Raw genomic sequence first — 17,605 nt, 5'->3', positions numbered from 1 at the left:
TGTTTGTTTATGCATCTATCTTTGTCACTGGAAGAGGCAAAGGGATGGATGCATTTTTTTTCTGTTGCTTAGGCATAGGAAAAGGGGAGATTTATTTTCCTTTTTCTGTGGAAGGGGACGAAGGGAGGTCTGTCTAATACCTACCAGCAGCTTCAAAAAGGCAAATACGCGTCGTCTGTACAGACTTCAAAAAGGCTTGAGCGTAGGTAGGAGAGTTCTTTCAACACTGTCCCAAGCTGAGCAAATGTTTAGATATCTATTTTTGGCTGTAATGACGCTGGAACTGACAAACCAGGAATTCAAAGCATTGTACTCCACAAAGCACTTTGTACAGTTTAGAAAACAAGGCAGATAATGCCCCCTGCAATCTCATTTCCCTCATCCTAGGCTGAGACACCGGGGACTCCAGGGCAATCCCAAAAGCTCTTTCAGGATTTCAGGGCAACCTCGAAGACTCTTTTCCCTCCCTGCCATTTTTTAGGATTGCATCCCATTTCACGTTTCAGGTTATCCACGGTGCCACCTTTGTCCTCCCAGTTTGGCAGCAGTGACCCCCGCTGCCTGAGCAGTCGGTGATCCCCCACTCCTCTTTCCCCACACACGGGCCGACCTCCCCTCGGCATCGCCCTCTCTCCGGCGCACTCTCCGGCGCACACACCGGCGCTGTCGGAGCTGGGGACGGGCCGGGGGGCGGCGGGCAGCGGCGCAGGCTGTCTACCGTCGGCCAACATGGCTGTGACCACGGCGGGTGACCGTTGGGCGAGGGGCGCTCGGGAGGCGGCCGTTGGGCGAGGGGGGGGGGCGGAGGGCCGGTGCTCGGGGGGAGCGCCGGGCCGCGCTGCCGCCGCGGAGCGGTAACGGAGGGGAGGGAGCGGCGGGGAGGGAAGAACGGAGGGAGGGAGAAGGCGGTCGGGGCGGAGACTGCCCCTCCAGTGCGCTGTTTGTCGCTGTTCCGCCGCGCGAGGAGGAGGGCTCTGTCCGGCCGCCTTCTGCTGCCCCCTCCTCCGTGCGAGGGGACCGGGGCGACCGGGGAGGGGCGGGGGAGGTGATGAGCTTGGGCCGGGGGCTGCGGCGGCGGCGCGGCTGCTGCTGCTGCGGCGGCGGGAGGCGACGGCGGGGCATTGGAGGGTCTGTCCGGCCGGCCCGGGGCCAAGGGGATGCAGCGGAGGACGGGTCTGGGTGTAGCTGATCGGAGAAGAGAGGCAGCCGCCGACCGGAGAGGCCGAGGAGCAGCGGAGGAGAGCCACCCTGACATGCCTTTTCCTCTCCCTCCTCTCCAGCGGCCATGTTAACCAGAAAGCCCTCAGCTAGCGCCGCCGCTGGTGCTGCCTACCCAGCCGGTAAGCAGAGGGCTGCCGTGACCACCACCGCGACGCGCCGGGTCGTGCGGGGCTGGGAGGGGGGTGAACTCGGCCGCCCCTCTGCTGCCGCCGCCGCCGCAGCGGGGACGTGCTCGTCGGAACAATGATCCACCCTCCCCCCGGCAACCGAGCCCGGGGGCCGGCGGGGGGCTTCGTGCTCGGCTCCGGCGTGCCGCTGTTGTACGGGGTGGCGAGTTCGCCTCGGGGAAGAGAGGTGGGGGGAAGAGGAATCACTTGGGGAAACGACCGGGGGAGAACCGGGAGTCGCGGCATTTGCCGGAGCGGCCGCGTTTGATAGGGGCAGCGGTGCTCGCCTGCTCTTGCCGCTGCACACTTGTGAACTCCTGGCGGCGCCGGGATTTCTCCGGGCCAGACGGCTTGGGGGGGGCGTTGGAGAGGGTAAGACGGGCGGGCGGGCGGCCGTCCAGCTCCGAGGTGCGTGCGGGGCTGAGCCGGCTCGCTCTCTAGGTTAGGTGGCTGCCGGTGGCGGGTTAATCTCGGATGAAGGGTTTAGCCGGGCGAGCACGGCCCGCCCGCGCTATTAGCCGGATCGGTGCGTGTGTGCGCCGCGGCGGTGATTAGCTTTTAATGGCTTCTGCCTGAAGCAAGACGGGCGGTGGTGCCAGCGAAACGCCGGGGCCACCGCCGCCCCCCGACGGCCTCCCTGCCTGAGGGGCCGCCGCTGCCCTCCGCGCTCACCCCTCTGCTCTCCGCAGGCAGGGCAGGGGACAGCGGTCGCCCGCTGCAGTCTTCCCCGGGCACCGGAGCCGGGGTCCCCCGGGCAGGAGCTGGGACCGGTCCGCCGTCACCTCTCGCATTGCCGCCGCTCAGGGCCAGCAACGCCTCCCACACGGTGAGCCAGGGCTCGGGGCGGGGGGCCGAGGCGGGGGCTGGGGGAAGGCTCGTCCGGCCGCGGGGGCTTGCCGCGCCGCCGCCGCGCTGCGTTCGCCCGGTGTCCCCCACGGCGGGATCGAGCTCTCACGGGCGCCGCCGCGAGCACCCAGTCCCGCCTGACGAGGCGCTTGAGCAAAGTGCATTTAATTTCTGCAGACTCCGATCAAACGTGCGTTTGTTGTGGGGCTGGGACACGGTGACTGCACTGAGAAGCAGCTTTCCCTGTCCCCAGCCCACTTCAGTCTGGTTTAGTGTCTCATTTTCAGTGACAAAATCGATCTCCCACACTCGCACAGAGGAGCTGTTCTGGTAAATGCATTTTTTGAGATTACATTGTTTTGGCAATGAGGTTAGTCACTGCGAATAAAGTGAGCCGTAGTGAAAAGTGAAGGCTGCTCTCCCTTTATATGTCTGATTAGCTCAGGCCGATAGCTGCCCTTCCCTTGAAATAGCTATCACTGTACTCGTCGACAATGATTGGATAAATCCGACTTTATTACTGCAGTAGTTTACCTAAAGAAATAAGCACTGATGGCATGAAAAGGATGTTATTTTCCGGTTCTGTGATATATCACATTATCTCCCACTCATAGTTAATCTACTAGGAATGAAACTTCCCAAGTATGCCACTATATATGGATGAGAGAGGGTATGTCTGTGCTGAAGGCACGACAGAGTAGAGAGGGAGGTATCTATATGCTGTCATGTTATCATTAAATACCTGAATTTTTTATTGCATACATATCCTTTTAAATTATGAGGGATTTTGTACTGACCGTGAAAGGCATTGATGGCATACTTTCCTTAGAATTAATGAATTCTTCATGGATGCTCACATACTATCTTTGTAAACGTATGACAGAGCTTTAAATGGTAACATGATTATGGGCTGGTGGAAGGTGAAACTATGCATTTAGGTGTTAGTGTTTCAGTGACTTTCTGTGTACCTTGAGTAAAAGCATCTTATTCAAATCCATTTATAGAAAGAATTGGCATAAATGAAAGGTAAAAAAATCACTATATTCTCAAAAGGAATTATGAATATTCTGCAAATTCAAGGCGGAGCTGCATACTTGAGATCAACATAGTTGTATATTTATGTAGCTAGGATATGTGTCTGAATTGTTCATTAGTATCAAAGGCCAATTTTTTTCACATTCATGTACCAGTTAAGTGCTGGTTGATTTTAGGGTTGGGGTAGCAGCTTAATGTTTTTATAAAAACATAAAAGAAGGAGTGTGATACAGACAGCCTGGACGCCAATCATAAAACTGCACATGCAGATGGGCTCACAAATAACAGGGGCCCACATGAAATAGAGCCCAGACTTAATTTAGGATTTGTAAAGGCATAGTGGTCCAGCTATATAACTGGGACTACTCACTAATCTGGAAGTACAGAACTTTGGTATTTTTATACATAGATTTATATGTGCATGTGTGTATTATATATAGTGTCTGTGCATATATACCTACATTTATAAAGATGAAGTCTTTATGAAAGCATGCAAGGGGTGCTCAAGTTACATTTCTGTATTTCGAGTATTTTTATACATCGTTGTATATGTATGCGTATGTTTATATATAGCTTATCTGCATGTGTGTGTATATACACATAGAGATGAAATATTTATGGAAGCACACAGGGGTGGCCAAGCATTATATTGCTGGTTTTCATGTCTCTCTAGATTCTGACTGTTAGAAACTCTGCCTTTCTTTTGTCATACAGAGCTTGCTCTACAGTATTTATTTAGCCTTGGATACTATTACAGAAATACCTCAGACTGCCTTTCCGAATTTTGTAAGTGGTTATTTTGTGGTTGGCTAACATAACATTTTGTGGTAAGGATCAGATGTGACATCAGAATGCTGTATTTTAACCTAAAAATAAAAGGGAAAAAAAAAAAAGGGTGATATCTGTTATGTGATTGTTCTGTAAATTTCAGGCCTGCTGACCTCAGCTGACCCTGACTGAAATAATTGGTTTTGCATCCCGCTACTTCCTCCAATCAGGCCTTTTTAAAATGGAACATTTCAGTGTTCTTAGACTGTTTTCCTTCTTTGTGATCTTTTGCTTATTCTGTTTTCATCCCTGTTGTATATCTGTGTGACTTCTGTAATAGCAAAAAATGGGGAACATTTCTCTTTGTGTTTGAAACTTTCAGGAGCTACAGTTTGCTTGAGTAGTTGAAGTTGCTGGTGGTTGGATGTAATGTAATGTAAATGTGTGCACTGTATATACATATATTAGTTGCGAAGATAGAGGTTGAAGATGGGTTTTTATTTAAGCTAGAAAGTTTTTATTTTAATTCCGACAGAGAATAAATCAACCACCTGTTGTATTTCTTGCAGTAGCGAGTTGTGCTCTAGCCTCTTGTGAAACTGTGGTATCCTACTTTCAAGTGAAGTTTCATCGTTTGGTAGAAACCAGCCACATGGGTAGAAGGGGGGAAGATGTTGTTTTACCCAGGCTTTGTATAACAGGGCAGAGGTTTTAGCTCAGTCTCTGCAATCACAGCAGCCTTGGTTGCTAAGCACGCTGTTGTGGTTTTTTTTTGTTTGGTTTTAAATTGTGGCTTCATCCTGGGCTTATTTGTGTCTGCTTCCATCCCCGATTATCTTTTTGTGCTCATGGTGGAAAACAAGAACTCATTTCTAGCCCCTTGTCCTCTTCTTTTTCTTCTCCAAAGTCATTGCTTTCTCTTTTGAAGTCTTAAGTTCTGGCCTTGGCGACTGGCACCTTTTTCCATTCACTCTCCTGTTTCATTATGGTGTTAGTACATCCACTTGACATGCTGCATTAGAGATTATCTTGCTTGCCTGCTGCTCTGCTTGTGTAAATCCCCACCCGTCTGTGAGTCCCTCTCCCAGACTCTTGTCTCTTGTATTCTGCCTACCTCCATCTCTGTTTATTCTCATTTGGCACATATCCGTGCATTCTGCACTCTTCCTGTTTCTCTTGCAATAAAGCAGTCTTAATCTTTTTCTCCTCCTGTCTAGTACTGTAACAACAGCCCATTTACAGTGCATGATTCAGTGCACTCCCTCTTCAATTCCTTTGCAAGATTTCCCTACAGCAAGGCCTGTTTTGTTTTGAAATCAGTGGTAAATGTCTATCCATATACGTTTGCATCAGTCAGTCTTCATCTTAAAAATGTTAAATTTTATTAAAAAAATGGTTCACATGGTAACAGAACAGGGATTCCTGGACTAAATGTGAAGATCTAGTGGGTCACATGCTGAAGTTTTTTACTGCAGGCCGCTGCTTAAAGCAGGCAAACCCCAATGAAAATACCTTGCAGTTGTGGTGCTCTCATGTAATAAATTGCCATGGGAGTGTTGTTATGTTTGAGTGGAAATAACTGTACTGTCCTGATCTGTAGTTTGCTACATCTAGATTTCTTTGCATGTTTCTTCTTCTACATTAAACTTACGTCTAAGGGGAATACGAAGCTATCTTAACTTTCAATGGGGGACTTTGAAATTTGTTCTCCCACAGTTGGTGACTATGCTGTGGGGACTGCTGCACATCAGGGCACATCTGTCTTATGTGTACACTTCAGCTTACCTGAAGGGTTCAATTTAGTTTGCATTGACTGTCCTTTTTTGTTTCAACATGTGTAATGCATGTAGGATGTCCCAGAAGTCCTCAGACTTACTGCATCCATGTAGTTCTGACAGGAGGAAAAAAAATTAGGAATTGGGATCACTCTTGAGGCTTAGTTCTGTCTGAAAATATCTGCTATATAAAGTCAAAATCAAGTTTTAAAAAAATAAGCTTGTATGGACCAGATATGACATCAGCAAAAAAATTCAAATGGTGTGTTTTTAGTACAGCTGTTGTTGAGCTACAGGCTCTTTAGGACAAGGGCTTAGTCTTTCTTGGTGCTCATAATAAAACCATTATGATAATCCTGTATTATTGCTATTGTACTAATTATCACATTATTTTTAGTTCTGAACAGAGGAATGCTGTTGAATTCATTTATTAGATTAAAAAACGCCTTTGTACATTTGCTCAGGCTGTAGTCAAAATAGGCAGTCAAGCATGCTACACCTGATACTAGCATGTCAGACACAGGAGGGCTGAAACTGGACCAGAAATGCTGTAAAGAAAGGGGTATATAGTGGAATGTTTATTCTTTAATGAGTTACTGCTTTGGAACACTCTGTGTGTGTATATATATATCTAAGATAAAGATGTCTTACTCCTGTGTAGTATTACAGCAGGCCATTGTGATTGCTTTATTAATAAGGTTCATTTAATAAACCTTTTTAGAGTCTGGTTGACAGCAAAATGTTCTTTTCTGTGGTATGCTTTTTTTGAGCAGCAGTAGTCTTGTAGAGGGTTTTGAAACAGACTGTTGCATTGGCTGTGTGTTACTGCAAAGGAATCGTCAACTGGTTTGTCTTCTTGTTGGCATGACGGACTCAGTTTTATGCTAATTATGTGCTGTTACAGGTCTGTAGCATAAGTATAGTAAGTTACTGTTCTACTTCTGTCCCTAAACCCATTTGTGAAAACAAAACAAAAACCCAAACCCCAAGCACTCCCATCCCCCAAAAGAAGGTGTTTGGGTTTGGGATTTTTGTTTTGCCTAGTGTCTGTACTTCGATGGTTAGGTGAATGTTTTTAGCATAGTCATCAACTTCCATAAACTGAGCAAACCAAAATTAAAGCAAAATCTAGTGGTGATTTTGAAGTAATGAAAAACTGTTGAGAGAGGAAAAAATCCACCATTGTGATGTTTGCTGTTATGTAATTGATGTTGACAGAAGATTCAGGAAGATTGGCTCTTTGAGTTCAGGCTTACCTGTTCTTGCAGTATGTCTTACGGAGAAGTGTGCACATCAGTAAGTTTTTGATGACGTGGGCTAGAAAAACATGTAAATCTTAGCAGGTGTAGTTGGGTGTGAGCGCAGGCAGTAGAATATATAAGTACGATGCATAAGTGCATGCAGGTTGTCAGCTGTGTAGGTTGTTGGTTCTGGAATTTACAGGCAGAAGTAAAGGTGCCATGTGTTATAAGCAGCTCAGACTTACGGTGTCGGATGGGAAGCTGGTGGAGGTTCTGTGTACTGTGAACAGTTTGATACTGTACTAGAAGTCTGTAGTGCTTTGTAGCTTCCCACGCCCATTAGTTGTGGTTTAGGGAACTTACAACGTCATTGGTGAAGCCTGTAGAGCTTGTAAACAGTGCAAGCCTGAACTTGACAGCAATCTCAGCCAGTAGCCAGAAGTAGATAGGCAGAACAAAGGGCTGGTGAGAATCCAGCCCTAATCCAGGTTGGAAATAGAAGAAGAGGTGGTGATTCTTGTGCAGGTAGTACCCTGAGATGAGAAAAGTCCATTTTTCATACTTAGTGGTTGTGATATATCTGATAGCTTGGAAATGCCTGATGGAGGGGGAGGGGAGAAGAACAGTGAACTGCCTTCTCCCCGACAGCGTTTGGAATAAAGCCTGTGCTCATTTGGTGTCTTTTCTTCCACAAAGAAAACTAGTGCTACTGTCTGCATCTGCATTTGCATTCCCAAGCAGCAGTTGACTGAAACTGGCAAAACCGGTCACTTTGGATTTAGGGTGAAGCTGGGATAATGCTGGTGATTTCATTCTGCTGCTTGGGGAAAAAAAAAAACCAAGCTGTAAGCAGCAAGAGAAACCGTGAGGCTGCCTGAAGGTGCAGGAAGCAGAGCTACATGGTTTACAGTTTAGAATGTGTTTGCAAACATGCTTTTAGGAAAAAGGAACTCTTTAGTATGTGGTGAGAGTAGAAAAATGTTTGTTTTTTTTTTTCCTAGCCCTGATACAAAGCAAATAACTGAAGTCTGAAGAATTCCCCTGTACATCTGTTGAAACAAGCAGTGCTTAGGAAGGGCAGAAAATAGTTAATTCTGAAAACAGGTGACTCAAGTGAAAAAAAAACCAAACCCAACAAACTAATTCAAGATGTGAACTGTGGCGATGTGTACTTGGGTTAAGAATTCTTAAAGATGGTTTTCTCCACTATGCTCTTTCTTTCTCATTGTCTGAATGTCAGTATTGTCTGCTCCCCTTTGTTTTGGTATGTTCTGCTTTATTGTTCAACCAGTGCCACAGAAGAAACATTTGTACCTGTACTTGTAATCTGCACAGTTATTCTGCTGCTTCATTGTGCGTTTCTTATATTTACAGTTCTGCAGTACTGCATGTGCTGAGCCTCTGATACATCTTACTAACTAGGTCTGGTTATTCTGAGATGGGTCATTTAGCAGCTCTTGGGGCTGAATTACCTGTTTTTTTTCCCCAGTAACTGCTGCTTATATAGAGGATCAGGGCAACCTTCATGAAACTGCTACTGCAGTGCGCTTCAGACTTCGATCTGAAGGAATTACCTGTAGGCTCGTTAAGTCCCCTTGCTGCTTAATGCCTGGTGCTTTTGAGGCCTCAAACTAGGAAGGGAATGAATGTTGCTATCCCATGTATCTTCACTTTGCTTAAATGTTACAGATGTCTTAGCTTTGGATTGCAGTTCTGTGGTAAACCTTTCTATGAGATTGATCAGATTTGCTAGTGTGAGCCCAAATTGATCTTCAAATAAACATCCACAGTCAAACTGTAGTGATGAAATAAAATGAACCAGTTATTCAAAGCAAGTCAAAATGGAATCAGAAGAGTAGTGAACTCCGCAGAAGCAGTCTCCGAGAGATCTTGGGTTTGCGTTGTGTGAATTTCAGAACTGCAAGTTTAAAAATATTATCCAAAGGTGAAGCTGGTGTCCAGCTGGCTACGCCTTGGGAGCAAGTTACTGAATTTACAAGAACAGGCTTCTACCATATCAGACTGAGACCTTAACAGAAGCACAAAATATGCTAAGAGTCCGTGTTACATGTCCTGGTTTTCTCATTAGGAAGCACTACTGCAGTTGCAGCACAGATTTCATTGCCTCATATCACAGCACACTACTATAATTTTCTGATTTTGTTTCAGCAACCTTAAGTGAACAGGGAATGTGTTATCCGTAGCTGTCTAGAAAAGGTAGGGTTCAGATTAGAAGCGCTCTCAACCCTGGCTTGATCATCTGTCTGACAGCATCAGTGAACTTTTGGTTAGTAATTTGGTATAAATGTTAAGACTGGTGAATCAGCTGGAGAGAGAAGGGAAAATCTTACCACCTTTGTGTAAGACCAGGCAGAAGACAAACTAATTATCCTCTGCTTGAGAGCAAATGAGGAATTCTAAGGACAGCTATTTTAGTGACAGGTATATGCTCATATATTTCTTGTTTCACCTTAAAAATAACAGGTTTTCAGAAAGACTTTTCACACCCCAGTGCTTCTGGTGTTCCTTTGCTTGAAAATGCTGAGTATTCCTTTGCTTGAAAATGCTGTTTATTCCCTTGTGAAAACTGTGAAGAACAAATATAATTTCTCAAATCAACTAATCCTTTTTTTGATTCCTTTAAAATAAAGTTACTTGTATATTCTTAAAGGCAAAGATTTTTTTTCCATTCAAACCTGCATCAGGCCCCACACTTCATCTTGGTTAAAAGTTATTATAAGACTGGTTTGGGAAGGTGCTAAAGGATATGCCCGTGCTTCATTGATCTGAATGCTTTACTGAATAGTTACTGCCTCAATTGCAAGCAGTAAATGGCACCTCTTGAACTATAGATATGTTCTTTTCCTCTTTGTGCATGTTACAGAACATAATGTTTATTGCTTAAAATTGTGTCTGTAGCTTTTGGTATACAGCAAATTCAGGAACAAGTTAATATGTTGATTTCTGAGAACAGGTGACTAGGAGAGCCTTAGCCATGTAAGTTATAGCAGGCATTGTATGTTGATCTCCAGCATCAGTAGAAGTGCTACTATATTCTGTAAAGTTTGAAGTCCTTCAAGCGTACTTCTTGATGTTACAGGGCTGTTTCCTTGAAGATTCCTTAGAGGAATTGTCAGCTTATCGTGGTAGCACATCTGTGATGGCCGCAATCTAGAGAGTTGTGAAAGCAGCATTTGAAAAACAAGGATGTGAAGAATTTAATAGTGCCCTGCAGAATCACAATATATGTCCTGTATTTTTCTTAGATTATCTGACTTCTAAGAAAATACTCAGTTTTGAGGTGATTTAGGCAGGATGGTGGGTTGCAGAATACATGTGAAGCATAGAGTTCATGCCTCTCTTGTTAACTGGGTATGTATTTATTTTCGATTTTAGGTTGGAGGCAGTAAGCACACAATGAGTGAGCACCTCCATGTTGGTAGCCATGGACAAATCCAGGTTCAGCAGCTGTTTGAAGATAATAGTAACAAGAGGACGGTTCTGACGACACAGCCAAATGGACTTACAACGTTAGGCAAATCTGGATTGCCAGTGGTTCAGGACAGACAGTCAGAGAGTGCTCACAGACGACAAGGGAGCTCCAGCTCTTTAAAATCTACAGATGGAACAGGGAAGGTGAAAGCTTCTGTTATGACACCAGAGCAGGCAATGAAGCAATACATGCAAAAATTAACAGCTTTTGAGCATCATGAGATTTTTAGCTACCCTGAAATATACTTTTTGGGTCCAAACGCAAAGAAGAGGCAAGGTGTGATTGGTGGTTCAAACAACTGTGGGTATGATGATGACCAAGGGTCTTATATACAAGTACCCCATGATCATATTGCGTACAGGTATGAAGTCCTGAAAGTTATAGGAAAGGGAAGCTTTGGGCAAGTGGTGAAGGCCTACGATCACAAGATGCATCAGCATGTGGCACTAAAAATGGTGAGAAATGAAAAACGTTTCCACCGGCAAGCTGCGGAAGAAATTAAGATCCTGGAGCATCTCCGGAAGCAAGATAAGGATAACAACATGAATGTTATCCACATGTTGGAAAACTTCACATTCCGCAGCCATATCTGCATGACATTTGAATTGCTGAGCATGAACCTGTATGAATTGATAAAGAAAAACAAGTTTCAGGGCTTTAGCCTACCTTTGGTCCGCAAGTTTGCCCACTCAATTTTGCAGTGCTTGGATGCTTTGCACAAAAACAGAATCATTCACTGTGACCTTAAACCTGAGAACATTCTGTTGAAGCAACAGGGTAGAAGTGGTATCAAAGTGATTGATTTTGGCTCAAGTTGTTATGAGCATCAGCGTGTCTACACTTACATTCAGTCACGTTTTTACCGTGCACCTGAAGTCATCCTTGGTGCCCGTTATGGGATGCCCATAGATATGTGGAGCTTGGGTTGTATTCTAGCAGAGCTTCTGACTGGTTATCCACTTTTACCTGGAGAAGATGAAGGAGACCAGCTGGCTTGTATGATTGAGCTATTAGGCATGCCTTCTCCAAAACTCTTAGATTCATCCAAGCGAGCCAAAAACTTTGTGAGTTCTAAGGGTTATCCCCGCTATTGCAGCATCACAACCTTGTCTGATGGCTCTGTAATACTTAATGGTGGACGCTCTCGAAGAGGAAAACTACGTGGCCCACCAGAGAGCAGAGAATGGGGTAATGCATTAAAGGGATGTGATGATCCCTTGTTCCTGGACTTCTTAAAACAGTGTTTAGAATGGGATCCTGCTATTCGTATGACACCCAGCCAGGCTTTGCGGCATCCCTGGCTAAGGAGACGGTTGCCAAAACCTCCAACTGGGGAAAAGGCTTCAGCAAAGAGAATTACAGAGAGCACTGGTGCTATAACGTCGATTTCCAAGTTACCTCCGACTTCAAGTTCAGCTTCAAAACTGAGGACTAATTTGTCACAGATGACAGATGCCAATGGGAATATTCAGCAAAGAACAGTGTTGCCAAAACTTGTTAGCTGAGGCTGAGAAACCCAATGCTGTTAGTATGAGAGATAAGATGTGGCTGAGCCTTATTTGTATGAAAAGGTAGCTCAGATATACATTTTTATTTGCTCAATAACTTTATTAATTTGTATCTTTCAGCACTCATTTTAAATGTAAGAAATGTTGATTTTGTTTTTATAAAAACATGGGGACAATGCTTTAAGTTTTTATACTTATTTTTTAAGATGTTTGTCTTCTACAGTACAACTAGCCTTACTGTAACTAGTGTGATACAGTAATAAACATCAGTGGCAGGCCACTGGTTACAAGATGACTGTCATGCATTGCAGCGTGGTGTCAAAGGTATTATCGTTTCTCTTCCATGGTTCATATTAGGTTTCACCTGGGGAAAATCTGTAAGGCTCTACTTTTTGGATTTTATGGGTATGCGAACACTCACACTTAAGCCTGACTGGGCTCCAGGGAGAATATCAAAGAAGTAGTTAAGCACCTGTAAACTTGTAATTTAAAGTGGAGCTGTAGCGTGTTACATTGTCATTTTCTATATGGTAGCCCAGAGAAAGTAGTGGTATTACTATGATACAGTCACCTCCTATGGAATACTTTCTCTACTCAAAAGTAATGGGTTTTGGTTAAAATGAGTATCTAAATATAATGAAAAAAAAAAATTTCCAGGACTAAAATGACTGTCTCGCGCTATGTGCTGTGTGGTAGAGCGAGAGGAACAGGCACTCTCGGAAAGCTTGAAGGTGGAAGTATGTCTGTTCCTGTAAATCTAAAAAGTATGTAACATTAAGCATTCACACTGGGCTTCTCTTGGTTTGTATTTTTTGTTTTCCTTTCCTGTTTTCTTTCCTGATGTGCAGCTTGGCCTCCAGAAATCACATAGGCAGAAGTACTTGTTCTGTCAGTTTTATACTGTAACTTCCAGACTGTTATGCTACATGGATTTCACAAATAGCTTTTATTTCTTCTGACCATATTTGTTTGAGTGACTGACCTCTCTGGTACATTTACACTTCAGATCAAATCTGCATGCAGGGGCAAAGACTATGTTACTACATTGCTTTCTGTAAAGAATGTCACTCTAGAGAGTGTAACTGTAGATGGAACGATCCTGAGTGGAAAGACTCAGTTGGCAGACAGCATCCTAGAAATTTTCTAGTACAGGAGAATTCTCAAAGGAGTTAAATGGTTGGAATTTGATTTAGTCTTTGGCATTTGTAGCTGTAAATCAGCTTTGGAGGGACAGTTGAAGATATGTGTAGATTTGTGTTCTAATGCTTGGTTTTTCTTTTTTTAAGCATACATGGAAGAAAGATGGTCTTTACTGAGGAATAATATGTAAACCTATGAGAGAAATACTCGTCGTAGCATGTTTTCAACAGGAACAGTTTGAAATGCAGGTTCAGTTTTCATCACAAACAATGGCAGTGGTCTACATTGGATGTATAAAACATGAACAAGGAATTTTAAATCTGGAAGGGTTTATGGACATTAGAGCAAAACATTCTAGAATGGATTTCATTAAACCTCAATAAATTTACTATAAGCAACATTTATATGCACAGATTTTACTGAGTTACGTGTACAAATGATGAAAAATACTTAAAGCATGGTCCCCTGAGAGGCCAAGAAAGTTTCCGGATAAGTTCTCCTTCATGTTCATTAATTTACCACTTACAGCTTAGTTTTGTTTGTTTGTTTGTTTGTTTGGTTTGGTTTTAATTCAATGTAAGACTGGGGGAGGGATAAAAATACAAAATGACAGAATTCTCAGGAAACATATCGCTTCACTTCTTGCCAAAAAGTCAACACCTAAAGAAGCTCCAAAAATAATTTCTAAGTAGAGAATGGAATTTGTTGATTGATAACTTGTGAAAATTACAGCATCAGTCGACTGTTTCTTTTTTGTTTTCTTTTCTAAATAAGATTGTTTCCTGCCTCTAGTCAAATTAAATTATTTAGTGTTAAATGTTCACAACTTTATACAATGTGTGTAAGTGCAATATGTAAACATGTATGAAATCATGTTAAAAATGAAATATAGTAATACAGCTAAGAAAAGTGGCTTTTGGAATATGAATATCTGGTAAGTTACGGTCAGTAAGTTCTAAGTCTGGAAAAGAGATATATTAGTTTTCATATAAAATTAACTGCTTTCATGACTGTGGGAATACAATAGTGTGTATTTTTCTACAGTAACTGGGAATCTTTACTTCCTCCACCACCCACTTGGCTTTACCACTCCTTTCTACCTTAACCCTTCCTGCAAAAGTTAAGAAATAGGGAAATAGGGATGCATATGTTTGGGGCGGAAAGATAGTCTCCTCCCTTGATATATTATAAAGGGGCATTGATACATGTTCCTGCCTTTCCTGGCATTTTAAGGTGAAAACATGCTTAATGTTCATGGGTCATTAATGGGCTAAAACCACTAAATATTCTTTTTCATGTAACCAGTTCTTAATGCCAATAATGCATTTATGATCCAACTTCTTCATAAATGCTACCGGAAACTTTAAGGCCAAAATATAGTGTGCAGAGCTATTTTTTTAACCCAGATGCAGTGGAACGTCCTGTATACTAAAGGAGCAGCTACATCAGGGGTTTTAAGTGATGTAGCTGCTTTTTATTGTAGCTTATTTATACCTGTAAAAAAGGAGGGAGGGGGGAAAGGATGTTGCCTCTTGCTTTGATGTGATTTTATTCTAAGGGCTCTGATATTTAGGCTGATAGAAGTTGGCTTGGAAGCAGTGCTTAGTCTCACATGTTACCATTGTCCAGGGATGTCTGAGCTATTTTCAGATGTAGTAACAGCACAGTGTTTCTTCGGTTGCAGTCTCACTTGGCTCAGTTTCTTGCACCACTGGAGTGTTCATTACCACTGAAGTGTATTGGAACAACAGCGTGATGCAAGATGTGTAGATCAACAGTAGAGGATGGATTGTGCCCTTGGTGTTAACAATGTGCCTTTTGTTACAAATGCCGGTAGTAGGGCATGCATCTTGGCCTCTTTAACCCCCAGAATACTGGATAGTAAGGGTGAAATCTTTTTAAATGCTGTACCTGTCTTAGAATATCCTGTAGGTGATTAAGGCCTTAATAGAAACAATAAGGCAATCACACTGGTAAGGGTGGAGAGGGCACGCTGATCTTGGAGTACTTTCCGTAAAGGGGTTAAAGATGGCCCTTTCTCATTGGTTGTACTTTAACATCAAATTGATTTTTCTTTTCTTTAATAAATTTTTGTTATGGTGACACTAGACAGTAATTAACTGTATTTGTAAAATTTACCTCAAACTCTTTGGTTTTATAGTGTGATTTAATCCCAGGGCATTTGGTATGAACCAAAGTGCATTCCTTTTATATGTGCCTGGCTCTTATAAAGGTGGCCAGGGATTTTTACAATTTGGGTGCAAGGCACTTAAGCCACTTTTAACTCGGTGGGTGGTTTGGAGTTATAAATGACTTCATGGGAATGTTGAGAACACTTTAGACATAAGTAGCATTGGGCAATATTAGAATCTTTAGGAAAGGGTGTGCATTATTTAATGCTCTCCATTTTTTTAGTATTTTTTTCCATCAATAATGTTTGTGATAACTACAAAAAGAACTTTTTCTTTCCCAGTCAGCAAAGATTAGAATATTGCCCAGTTTAATGCTATGGTAGCATTTCAATAAAATAACATTTGTGAATTCTTGTTTCTAGGGGCTTGTACATCTCTGCTACAAATTGTGATTACTCAGTTCAACTGCTACAATTACGTCTAAGCAGTAGCTTGGGTTTTTATTGGGCAACGACTTAGACACGTGACTGTAATATGCTGCAACTGTGTGTACTGAAAACGTGAAAAACGATTGAATGTGGACTGTGTATATATTTATGTATAATTTTCTGTGAGATGCTGCTGTTGCCACTTCACATTAAAGATGTTGTAGTGGGTTTTAATCCTAGTGGCCAGTTCTATGATACTGTATGTATTGTACAGCTGATGACAGGAGTTAAGACTGTTCTAGTGAATATTTGTTACATTTTATTGTTGTGGCCAGAGATCATTTCAGAATAAAATTTTATGTCCTACTTTACTTCTCTCCACTGTAGTTTGGGTTTTTTTCTGGTCATAAAGAGAGCCCTTGGAGCGCTGGCATTTCTTAAACATGGAAAGGCCTGCTCTAGCCTGCTGAAGTCAATGACAGTGGTACCTTTTGTCCCCCAGCATGCTTACTGCTATCTGTAGATAGTAATTACTCACTGCTGGAGGATGTGTTTGCTGATGCTTTATGTGTCTTGACAGCCTTGAATGTTGCCCAAAGGCTACTTTTGCCCTGACGTTTCTAAGGATCTTCTCAGGACTTGGAAAGGAATATATTTTGTATTTTCATGTGCCCCATTTGACAGAAAACATCCTTGGCAGGAATTCTGCCTGTGTGGGTGTTCTAACTGCTTTTTAAATATCTTTAACATGACAATAGATCTGATTTTATAAGATAGTTGATTGAGAAAGGTGCCGTGTGTATTCTTTTTCTTAAAAATGCCCACATTTCTGCACTGCTTTTTGAGTCAGACTGACTTCTCAGAACATGCCAGACTTAAGTATATGTGTCAGGACAATGAGAGCATACTACACAAAGCTGGTAGGCTAGACTGAGCTAAGTTCTGACATACGTACATCTGGAATAGTTTCGCTGTTTATAATTGTGAATAATCGGCCACATTCTCTTCTTGGTAGTCTCAGTGTACACCCAGACCAGTTTCACTGAGAAGCTTTCTGATGAGGTGAGCCCAGGCGGAAATCAAAGTATTTTAACTGCACTTCAGTGTCTTCTTTTCAGCATAGTTGGAGATGTTGGAGCACAAAAACCTTCAAGATTAAATATAGCTGAACACAGTTTAAAGCTATGAAGAGCAGAAAGCCAAAAATTACATTTTTGTGGATTAAAGCTTATTTGTTAATTACTGTGTTCTTCTGAGAAGAAAGGCTTTTTCTAGTTCAGCTTTATAGATTTCCTTCTAATCCATCTCTCACCCTCTTTTCCAGCCGTCTGTCCCTTTTGCCAGCTCTTGTACACTTCTGTCACATCTGTTTTTTTCATTTGAAGGGTAGAGGCCGTCTCGCCTGATTTCACTTGTCTGAATATTGGGTTTTGTCCTGTGTCATTTGCTGAGACTCCCAGTAGCTGGTGGGGAAACTGTGTTGACCTCTGCCAGCGCTGCTCCCTCCCTGGGCTCTAACAGAGAGCTCAGATCCCTGTCTGAAATGGGGCCTTCAGAATCCACCCTGAGTGACTTAGTTGCTGTTAACCTCCACAGTTTTTGGATGTCAGTTGTGCATCTGTTATTTCTATAGCAGAGTAAAGGGTGCAAGAAATGTAATTATGATCAGGTGCCATGTTACTTGTAGGTGCTGCTCCTTTCCTTAAGAAAACCTGTCTTGTTCCCTTTTCTAAAGATCTACTTACTGAAAGATCCAGCATGAATTTTACTCTTCCTCAGAACTTGAGAAATGAAAAATTTTGGCCATACCAGGTTGAGATTGGGAAGGTTTTAAATGCATCTCAGTGTTTG

General features: G+C 42.9%; 1 protein-coding gene across 2 annotated transcripts; it reads left to right on the top strand.

Moving 5' to 3' along the window:
* Nucleotides 1-907: 907 nt before the first annotated feature.
* On the top strand, nt 908-16,125 carry DYRK2 (dual specificity tyrosine phosphorylation regulated kinase 2). 2 transcript variants are annotated; one of them, XM_061467151.1, is made up of 3 exons: nt 908-1,340; nt 2,078-2,214; nt 10,450-16,125. In XM_061467151.1, exons 1-3 carry the CDS (start codon nt 1,286-1,288, stop codon nt 12,049-12,051), a joined length of 1,794 nt encoding a protein of 597 aa, XP_061323135.1. In that variant the 5' UTR covers nt 908-1,285; the 3' UTR covers nt 12,052-16,125. The 2 variants fall into 2 exon arrangements, with proteins under 2 accessions (XP_061323135.1, XP_061323136.1); XM_061467152.1 differs by lacking the exon at nt 908-1,340 and adding an exon at nt 1,435-1,575.
* Nucleotides 16,126-17,605: the final 1,480 nt, after the last annotated feature.

Source organism: Pezoporus flaviventris, unplaced genomic scaffold (genome assembly GCF_033815535.1).
Source record: "Pezoporus flaviventris isolate CSIRO_AGI_PZ_B2104156 unplaced genomic scaffold, CSIRO_AGI_Pfla_v1 ptg000045l, whole genome shotgun sequence".
Classification (NCBI taxonomy): domain Eukaryota; kingdom Metazoa; phylum Chordata; class Aves; order Psittaciformes; family Psittacidae; genus Pezoporus; species Pezoporus flaviventris.
This window is presented reverse-complemented; position numbering and strand designations above follow the sequence as displayed.

What these genes read in the sequence shown, in the direction of transcription:
- DYRK2 (XM_061467151.1), top strand. Translation starts at nt 1,286, where the DNA reads ATGTTAACCAGAAAGCCCTCAGCTAGCGCCGCCGCTGGTGCTGCCTAC. An exon ending in TGGTGCTGCCTACCCAGCCG is followed by an intron (nt 1,341 to 2,077) that starts GTAAGCAGAGGG and finishes TGCTCTCCGCAG; the next exon opens with GCAGGGCAGGGGACAGCGGT. An exon ending in CCAGCAACGCCTCCCACACG is followed by an intron (nt 2,215 to 10,449) that starts GTGAGCCAGGGC and finishes TTTCGATTTTAG; the next exon opens with GTTGGAGGCAGTAAGCACAC.